At 33.3% G+C, this 10,802-nt stretch overlaps 1 protein-coding gene across 1 annotated transcript in view; it reads left to right on the plus strand.

Annotated features, from left to right (window-relative positions):
- LOC123879881 (heparan sulfate glucosamine 3-O-sulfotransferase 1) overlaps positions 1–9,996 on the plus strand; it is a 37,316-nt gene extending 27,320 nt beyond the window's left edge. Inside the window, exons 5-9 of the mRNA XM_045927769.1 lie at positions 1,978–2,121; positions 2,368–2,583; positions 4,086–4,303; positions 4,911–5,068; positions 5,769–9,996. Of these exons, the coding sequence (XP_045783725.1) occupies positions 1,978–2,121; positions 2,368–2,583; positions 4,086–4,303; positions 4,911–5,068; positions 5,769–5,974 (942 nt within the window). The 3' untranslated portion in view covers positions 5,975–9,996. The remainder of the gene's footprint in view (positions 1–1,977; positions 2,122–2,367; positions 2,584–4,085; positions 4,304–4,910; positions 5,069–5,768) is intronic.
- The last annotated feature ends 806 nt before the right edge of the window (positions 9,997–10,802 follow it).

Raw genomic sequence — 10,802 nt, forward strand, 5'->3', positions numbered from 1 at the left:
TTTAGATTGAAGATCCATGATTTTTTTTTAAAAGGTCAAGTGACAACACTGAAGCTGAGCTAGAAGCATTGAGCTCATTTTTTTATCATTCACTCACGAATTGGTCACCTCTACAACAGATTTTCCAACAGTTATCTACTTAATAAGTACATGTAGCTATTTCACACACGGGCCAATTAATCTAAACATTGAGCAGGCTGCAGGAATGTTCAGTTTAATTATATGGAAATCACATGTACCTCTACAAAGAGAATACGCCATTGTGGTGATCGGACTCACTGAATATTGTATAGTTACCACTACACAGTACACTACAGTGCATGTAAAACTGATGTGGAGGCCTGGAGGCTTAAATTGGTAACACTAATTTTAATTACTGTAATCAACAATTAAATATCAAGCCTTCGTCGGTTATTAGGGTTCCGAAGGATGCTAATAGGACCCTATATAATCCTCAATATAAGGCCTCCGCTGTTCATCCATCCGTTCGTCCATCTGTCTAACAGCAGGCTGTATCTCATGAACTGTAATAAGATAGAGATTTGAAATTTAACAAAAATGTGTATTTTATTGCCGCTATAACAACAGATAATAAAAATTTAAAATAGTTACTATGAAAATTAAAAAAAAATATGATAAAGTATTATTTAATGTATGATGGTACGGAACCCTTGAAGTGAGAGTCCGACTCGCACTTGACCGTTTTTTTTTGTATTACAAATTATTAGTATATTTTTTCTATGGAAAAAAGTTCCTTGGAAATTGGAATAGCGCTCTCTCTGATACGTAATTCCTCACGGTTTGACGGTCAAAACGGTCAAACGGGGATTAGTGTATTTAATTCCTAGTTGTTTCCAATTAGGAAATAGCATTAAACACTACTAAAATAACAATAACAGCAAGAAATTTTAATTTACTCGAAGTCAGCGTGGCGGAACAAAATTTCCTCATTGCCAGTTGCCACCAGGGCACGGATATTCCGACGGGTTTATAATAAACAAGTAGGTAGACCTTTTCAACGGAAGCTGAGGCATCTGAGCGTCCCGGAAAATTGGAAAATATTTTTCAAAGTCATACACAGCGTAGGTTCGTTGTTCGTTCTATAGTTCGTTTTTTAACCCTCGACCCAAAAAAAAGGGTGTTATAAGTTTGACGTGTGTATCTGTCTGTGGCATCGTAGCTCCTAAACTAATGAACCGATTTTAATTTGGTTTTTTTTTGTTTGAAAGGTGGCGGTTTCGAGAGTGTTCTTACTTCTTAGCTATAATCCAAGAAATCGGTTCAGCCGTTTGACGGTTTGATAGTATCAGCTGTTTTCTAGTTACTGTAACCTTCACTTGTCGGGGGTGTTATAAATTTTTAATTTACACTTGTCCTTAGTTTGTTTAAATTTTAAAAGATAAACCAATAGTAGAAACATGTAAGCAACGTGATTTTTCTGGTGCTTTAGACCTTCTGGAGATCAGTTCGCGGTAAAAAGGTCGTATGGGCCGCGTATATTACGCCTCTTGCGCATTTCAGCGAGAACCTACTTTTTACCCTTTTTAGGACCGATTTTTTAATCGTCAAATAACATTTATTTAAGGAATAAAGTGGTATTTATATTTTGCAACCAATTGAGCTATGTTGGTTACTCGGTTCTCCTAGGCTCTCCTCATATTTTCTGATTAAGATAGAGTAGAGAAACTTGAAGCATATCTCTCTTCATCGCCCGATGATTGACTCAGAGCTTTCTTATGGTAGGTAGGTAGTAGGTTCATAATTATTATGTATATAGGCACAATGCGGCCAAGAGCTCAAGGTTCCAAAAGCGTTAGTTAGTTTGAGTTTGACCTCTCACTTTATTTTACATTGTAAAAAATACATTTTCATATTTTCAAGTCGCACTAAATGGGTGCTTCAAAGTGTTTTATTCCTAAACGAAATGTATTTTACAACATTTTGAAGGCAGCGAGATCAAGTGGTGTATTTCCACAGGCGGCGAGCATGGCGTCAGCTGCCAGCGAAGGCCGCAAGATATTACAGAGCCAAGAAAGCGGTCGTTCAATAAGCCACCCAATGGCTTTAAGAAAAAGGTTGAAAACGCCTCGAGCTCCGAGGCCTGCCCGCCGACTCCCCCAGGTATAAACTTCTTGACACATATATTTCTGCACTGACATGTGGCAATTGCCGCCAATATAAGCTAGAGTAAGTGGTACTTGGACGTCGACACCACAATTAGAGTGTTGGAAGTTAGGACCACGGAGATAGGTCTAACGAAATATTTTTAATTCATAGGAACACTTTGAGTCCATTTACAATGTGATCGGGTATTTCTAGTGTAAATATATTAACACTTAATGAAGAACTTTTTTTATTTTTGTGCAGGCCTTAATAGTAGGAGTACGTAAATGTGGAACGCGCGCTCTTTTGGAGATGCTCTACCTTCACCCGATGGTCCAGAAGGCGTCAGGAGAGGTTCACTTTTTTGATCGAGACGAAAACTATGCCCTCGGTTTGGAGTGGTATCGAAGTAAAATGCCGCTTTCTTTTAAAGGGCAAATAACAATAGAAAAAAGTCCGAGCTACTTCGTTACCCCCGAAGTAAGTATCAAACAGAGCCGTTTATTTTGTTAATTGAATTATCATACATAAGTACCTATTGGGTTGATTGTGGTTTCTCGACACGTTGGCTAAGGTTTTAGAACTTATTAGTCTTACTAACAAACAAACTGTGTCATATTACGTATCTGTGAATGTATATGACAGAAAAAAAAGTTTTCTATTATCAACGTAAGTTCTTTTATTAATCCAACCACAAATAAAAATAACATACCATTTTAGACTTTTTAGTCAGTATAGTAAACCAACAAAACAAATACCTTACGCATATTTTCTTCGATATAACATGTGAGTATGTAATAGCACAGAATATATAATAGTAGATACTAATTTGTAGTAAATTAGGAGAGTTAAATATTATGTATTTCGTTTTATTCTTGCAGCCCGTTATTATGAATAATTCATCAGTGCCGCGAAAATAGATTAGCTTGTGTAATTCCCAAGAATATTTAAATAATAAGAACATGACAGTGTTTCACGGACTCAATTAGCGAAATGTTCAACGAAAAATTAAACGCAGAACTACTTTGAAATTATTTCCCTATCCTAAGTACTTAGTAAAAGTAAAAGAGTAATATCTAAATATTATAATCTAGAAATTAAAATGTTTCATTCGATTTCTTTTATTTAAAAAGTAATTTTAAAAATATCAATCAAAATGATTTGGTTTCATATCTAAAATGGTTTAAAAAAAAAAGATATGGATAAAGAATGCTCCTATTTATTTTCAGTTTTAGGTAGGTACCATTAGAACTAGGAATCAGCTTACCTCAATATTACTAAGCAATACATTTCAGCTCATTCAAAATATACTTATGCAAATAAGCGCTTACAAGCTCTTTTGAATTGATTCTTCAAATAAAATAAAATAAATCTATGAATTCACTGTTTTCAAAACTCTTCATTTTCCTCATTTGGTAAAAGCCTTTGTTAAATTACTCCGAGCTCTTATAAATGGGATACAAAGCTCTTTAGAAATTCTAGTAAAGCGACTGAAATTTTAAAATTAAACTTTACAGGATTCGGTCTTGTTTACTCTATGATAGAGTATCGCTTGGCCGTTTAATTTTGACCGGACTCGTGTGTAAACGGTGCATGCACTACTAACAAAATAATTCCTGCTAGGTCTCTGACTTACCAAAAAAAAAATTAAATAATGCAATGTAATCTAAAACCATTTTTGAAAGCGTAGCTTCTTCATGTACTTTTGGAATGGGAAACTTGTAAAATATAATTGACTTATAATTAATTGCGACGATGAAACTTATTTGCTGGACAGCGCGTGTTGTTGCCCATGCGATTTAGCGAGACTGAGTACAAGATTTTTAGCGTCACAATTGTGTGACGCTAAAAATCTTGTACGTGGTTTATGTCAGAAACGTTCACGTAAATGTAAGGATGCGTAAGAAATTTCGCCTCTTTCGGGTGTCCCACGATAATTGACATTTTTTTATAGAATTAATAAAGCAAAAAAAAATTTTCAGGTGCCTGAAAGAGTGCGCGCAATGAACTCCTCAGTCAGACTTCTCCTTATAGTAAGAGAGCCAGTGACTCGTGCAATATCTGACTACACTCAGCTGCGTAGTCGAGCCACGCCGTCAGCTCCTGCAGTATCACTAGTGGGCCATCCACTGCCCGATGCAGCGAAACCATTTGAGCATCTCGCGTTGGCGCCAGATGGCTCTATCAACATCGCGTACAGGTAATCTATAATTTCAATATTATAATCAAAAAAGACTATTGTTTGTTTGTAATCGATAAGCTTTGTATCTATATTGAACCAATTTTTATTAATCTTTCTCTCCATTGGAAAGCTACTTTGTGCAGAAGTAACATAGGCTATAAATTTCATAATATGTAGGTATACATTGCATGAAATCGCGGGCTAAAGCTAAAACAGATCGATAAAAAATATGGTGGGATTACACTTTCAGGTGCATAACAATAATTCGGGCCTAGAGTAAGGTCAAGTATGGATACGTATTTCAAACTACCCGAAATCCAGAACAATCATGCTGGATTAACTTTCCTGACTGTCTGTGCAAAGAATAATTATTTCGGGTACCCCAAGTCTTTCAGATGGCCGGATAGCAGCTGAGCTCAATAATAATAATCAATCTATCCATAATATTTCGATAAGTTACTTAGCGACCAATTGTCAAAAAAGACAAATAAGGTGACTATCGAAAGATTACAGTTTGGAATGATTATTAAGTTCAGCGGTAGGGTAAGAACGTTAATATTTTGATACTAGATGTATGGATGACCAGTGTCACGGAGCACTTTTCAAATAATTATTTTACTTGCAGGCCGATAGCAATATCTCTGTATCACGCCTATTTTCATCGGTGGCTGGAAGTGTTTCCTCGGGAACAGATCTTGGTGGTCAACGGAGATCAGTTAATAGAGGACCCGGTTCCTCAGCTGCGGCGAATCGAGAAATTTCTAGGACTTGAACATAAAATTGGTGAGTACTCTTTAATGAAGATTATTATTTATTTATCCGCAAATAGGTATCTACATGTAAAACTATGGGGTTCAAAAAGGTGGCTTTAAAACATTGGTATTTTTACTTATTTTATTTATTACCAGTTGGTTCACATACATTTCAATACCTATTCTAACGTTATCCTGGGTCAGGGATTAGCAACATGATAAAATTCTCAACTTCCTAGCACTTTCACGTTTTAATAAGTGCTTTCAAACTTTTCTTAATTTGCCTTCTTTTTCTTTTGCAAAAAATATGTAAGTTTATCATATTAATAATATTCATTTATTTATTCTTAAATTAGTTGACGCATGCGACTTCATCCACGTAGAAGGTTAGGTTTTTTGAAAATCTCGTGGAAACTCATTAGTTTTTCGGAATAAAACTATCTCATTTCTATCTTCAGGACATAAGCTATCTCTGTTCTAAATTTCATCAAGATCGGTTTAGCTGGGGAGTCTCGGAAAGATAATAAACATAATATAGACTGATATACTTTCACAATTGTAATATTTTGAGGGATAGTATAAAAACATTTTTACTTTAGTAGGTACATTTAGCGAACAACGAATTACCCCACTAAGACTGCTTGACATCATTCCCGTTACAATTAGTTGGCTGGCGTCAAGCAATTTCAGAGTCTTATTCCACTTTTTTACACTGGCATTTTTAACGACAGGAAGAAAAAACTTCTACTTCAACGAAACTAAAGGATTCTACTGCCTGCGTAACGACACCACGGACAAGTGCTTGCGGGAAACAAAAGGACGCAAGCACCCTCGCGTAGACCCTGCCGTTGTCACAAAATTACGAAAGTTTTTTGTACAACACAACCAGCGGTTTTACGATTTAATCGGAGAAGACCTCGGCTGGCCTGAGGACTAAGCTTAGATTTTAAACATGCCGATTAGTGAACAGATCAATCGAAAAGCTAATCTACAAATGAAGAAATCTTGTGATCAAATACATATCAAAGTAAACGATACATATCAAATTAAACCTTATCAATAGGAGTAAGATTTTTTAAAAATATTTATGTATACATTTTAGTGTATCCTAGATTAAGATATTTAGGAGATTTATTGATTAATTATATTTATTAACATAAAGACGAGTGATTATTATTGTTATTCTAGACAAATGAATTTTAATAATTTGATGGAGAGAATAAAAGCGTTAGCAATTAATTTTTTCATATTAAATGTTAGTTTATTTATTAATTCAGTTAAAAATTACGGGCAGTGCGTAAGAAAGGGAACAAAATGTAAATTAAAATTGACAAAATGAATTTTATTTTAATCTGATAGTTTTTTTCTAGTAGGTATTATACAGACTAAATAGAATTAAATTACAGGCGTCTATCGTGTACTGATTTGATAATCCGACCCACTGAAACCCTGAGCAATATATTTTTTATATATAACTAAGTATTGTGTGCTATCCTTATACAAAGTTAATTAGATATACAGATATGAATTTTAATATTTCTTTGTTTTTTAGTATCCATTAATTTTATTAATCTTAAGACATAATTTGTAAGGAATCCTTTAAATAATAATTATAGCTGTGAATGAGATGTGTGTTATTAATTATTATTCGCTTTCTCTTTTTAGATGTTGTAATTTTTGGTCGTGCAAGGTGTCTTAATGTGTTTTATGTTGTTAGTGAACGTGATTTTTTCAAATCTTAGGAGAGATTTTTCATATTGTCCAGATTCGAGAGTGTAATTTTTAAGTATCTAGTCATAATGTTGTTGAATTGTCTCCTTTAGAAATGAGCAGTTAGAATTAATACAAAACAAAATCTGTGTGTCTATGTATATGTCTATACTATTTCCCTCTATCCTATTCGAAAATTCTTTGATGTGTGTGAGTTTCACGCTGTAGCATGTTTTGAAATTTTGAATAACACGCTGATTTTATTAGACATTTAAAAAAATAAACATTCGACGCGGGTTTAAGAAGTATTTCTATTTAAGTGTAACGTCCAAGACTGAAGAGTTAGTTGAATAAGTCTAAGTGATACCTATTTAGCATAAAATGTCCATAGGTAAGACGCGAGATGGCACAAAAGAGTCACAACCTAACCAAAATATCGATGGATTAAAGTCAAAGTACACATGTGTAATTTGTGTCATGATAATATAAAAAAAAATATAAAAAACATACAGTCGATTTGAGAACCTCCTTTTTGAAAACGATGAACCTTAAGGCGTCCAGTAGGTACAAGAGCCGCCAGTAAAACAAAAGTCACCAGAAGCGTATTTTTCAGTGCTGCATATTCAGCCGAATTTCGGATGATGTCAGTAGAGGTCAAAATAATGTGATGCGACTTAATAAGCACAGGTACGCAAAAATAAACTCGCAAAATTTTTGGATAATATATCAGCGATATAGTTTAGCGACTTTTGGAACTAATTAGTCATTTGAAAACTATTTTACAATAATTTTCAAGCTTTTGCATTTTTTGCTTGGTTCTGACTTCCCGATTCACCCGTACATCATTGCACGTTTATAAACGTAACTGAAATTACGAAAAATATAAAATTACTAGTTTTGAGGTAGGTAGGTACTACTTCCTGTAACAAAAATCACATGTGTGTTTCGGCTTTAACTCATGAACAGAAGGCACTCACTAAACGCTTTAGCGGGTAAAATTTTCAGTAGGAATTTTGCTTCCTAAATCCAGTTTTCACGATCAACGAATATTTATATGTTTTGTAATTCCGAATTTTGTGAACGTACTGTAAGAGCACGCATAATATACGATACAAATGTGATTACATGATAGTTAAACCTAAGATATCATAGTAGTAACCTCAAGCAAATGCCCTATATTTTGATGGCATATTGCTGAAGTTGATGCAATTTAGGAAAACGTTCATCCAATTGATTCATTGTTATCTCAGACGAGCAATCGATTTGGTCCGATAAAAGTCGATGAATTTTCTATTGAACACGGGATATTTACTATTACTATTTTTTCTACAGTAATAAATAAATAGTTGGAGTAGGTATGATTTGCTTGACTCAATTCTATCTTGACAGAAAGCTAGTGTCCAACAGTAATAAAACTTGCAAAAGCCAGCTATAATATATTAGGTAAGCCTAGTTTAAAAGTTACACGGGCTAGAAGATCCTACTGGCTTTCTTAGCATGGTTTCTATGGTTGGATTACTAGTTTATACTGGTAAAAGCTACTAATTCTATATACCGATTTTGCTCTTAGTGTATGTTCATCCCAAGCCAAAACCCCCATAATAACGTGGGCCCTCTTTGAATTTGTGTATCTTTGAGACTACACATTATTGTTACGGAAATTTAATAAACTATTGACACAGATAATAATGTAGAATGAGTCCATAAAATGTACTTGGTTGGTTAATATTCAAATAGGAATCAAACTCCGGTTGTATGGAGAACGCTCTACTTTACTACTCTTAATTTTCTGAACTGTACAACAAGCAGTCAAAGAAATCCTAATTTTAAGTCAGTAGAACCCAAGAACCTTATTAGCTCTAGAACCGTCTTGGGGTCGGAGACTTTAGGTCAATATTTGCTTAGGTCTCCGTGTAGGCATAAGTAGGTATAGGTTGCTTAACACCAACATGTAAAGTAAAGTATTGTCATTTTTCATACACTATTTTCTTCTTTAAATAGCTTTTAATGGAAATATTTTTATTGAAAAAATATAGCACCATACATCAGTTAAATTTTTACTAAACATTTTTATGTGTTTTCGAAACGAGTTTATACAACTATTATGAGCTTAAGAATATTCTAAATTGTTTATTCGCCGCATGGGTTCTTCTTTTTAAAAAGAGCTTGAAATTCTTTAAAACCTTTACAGTACAATTACTAAAATAGACGAAACACAAAAAATTACCACTATTTTAATAGTATTTTTTTCTCCTAGCCACCCAATTAGCATAAAGTTCGCTATTTAATCTAGGCCTTATGCCTAACAATACCTTCAAAATAAAAACCTTCATCAAATTTTTAAAACAAACCATACGACCGAAACATAATAGATACCTTTAAAAGTTTTTTTTTACAAAATATTATTATTAAATAGTTAGATACTGAAGTTTTTTTAATTTTATACGGTAAAAATAAGTAGTTTCACAGTAGATAAACATTTAGTACGATTGCCACTAAAGTAACGAAGCTCAACTTCAGCGAATTGCCTCAAAACAAGAATATCAAGCATATCAATTTTTAAATATTTACAATTAAGTTACTTTATAGTTAGAACTCTAGTTTATTTAGTTGTATCTTTTAAACTAAGTCTTTATTGGTTTAGATCTAATTAGTTATAGATAATTTTAATCACTGTTAAATGTTGTGCACATTCATAAGTAGTTTTATCTAATTAGGGCAATAATTTTTATAGTTACATATTATTTAGATACATGATGAAAATGTATTTCCTCTTTTGTTACGTTTCAATTCATAAAGAAAGTTTGAATATTATGTTTTATGGTAGGTTTCCACTGTAGGCTCGACGCGATAAGAAGAATATTTTTTTTCAGATCGCTTGTGCGTTTTATCGATAGAATGGTTAGCTAATATCGCTCTTAAATCTCATATTGTATATTATACTAATGTTCTTACTTTAGACTGTGTAAATATAATGTATTGGTCAACATGATATTATAATTATCGCTGGTATCGTATTCCATCACGCCTTGCCTTCAGTGGAAAGCTCTCCTGAATCTCTGTTTGTTGAATCAAAATAGACTTTTATATAATTATGTACTTATTGTTCCTATTATTTCGTTATCTATGCACTAAAACAAATTTTAAAAAGTATTACTTGAATCTTAATGTTAAATTTCCATGTAAATATCTTCAGGAATTTCTTTCTATAAGTTAATTGTACTTGTCTTCAATAAAATAAAAAATAAAGTGGTTTTTTATTTCATCTTATTGTACCTGATATCATATAAATAATTTGTCGATATACGAGTATTTATCTTCTGATAAAGTTGCAGTCTAACTTCTAACCGGCACCTACCTACCTAAAAATGTAACAAATAAAACCTTTCGTTGTGAAGAATAGGGTCTAATAAATCTATAGTAAATAAATTGTTATAAAACATAAGAATTTTTGCCGCCATTACAAGTACTCATAGCTAGTCGTATAAGTTGAGATTACCTATATTCCTTCTTGAGCAAGAAGGACTATAGTAAATCTAGTACCTAGGTAACTAACTCCTTAACAAGGAAAAAAGTCAAAATATTATCGGTACATGGTTTGGTGTATGTCAATTAGAAAATACTTGGTAAAAAATACACACAGTGGCAACGAGATAAATTGCTTTAACCGAGAAGCGGATGTTTCTTTACCACAACATACCTACATCAAGACATCCGTTGCGATTTGCGATCCTACTAATTCAATTTTTAATAATAAATTTACTCACAAGTGTAATTGTACTAGAAAGAGGTACGAGAATAATGCCTAGAAACCGTAAACTATTCCTATTTCAGTTCATTCTTTGAGCGATTACAGCTCTATCTTCAGAATTTATCGAAATAAAAGTGTCGCAAAAATGTCGGTGCTACTTTTGACCCACAAATCATAAAGTGGACACTTTTACAAAAGCCAGAATAAAGGCCCTGATTATGCAGCGCCTCGGTGTCTGCATGCAATATTCATCATTCCCTACTCTAATGAGACAATGTATTCAGGTTTACCTTCCGACGTAAAG

This window comes from Maniola jurtina, chromosome 3 (assembly GCF_905333055.1).
Source record: "Maniola jurtina chromosome 3, ilManJurt1.1, whole genome shotgun sequence".
Classification (NCBI taxonomy): Eukaryota; Metazoa; Arthropoda; class Insecta; order Lepidoptera; family Nymphalidae; genus Maniola; species Maniola jurtina.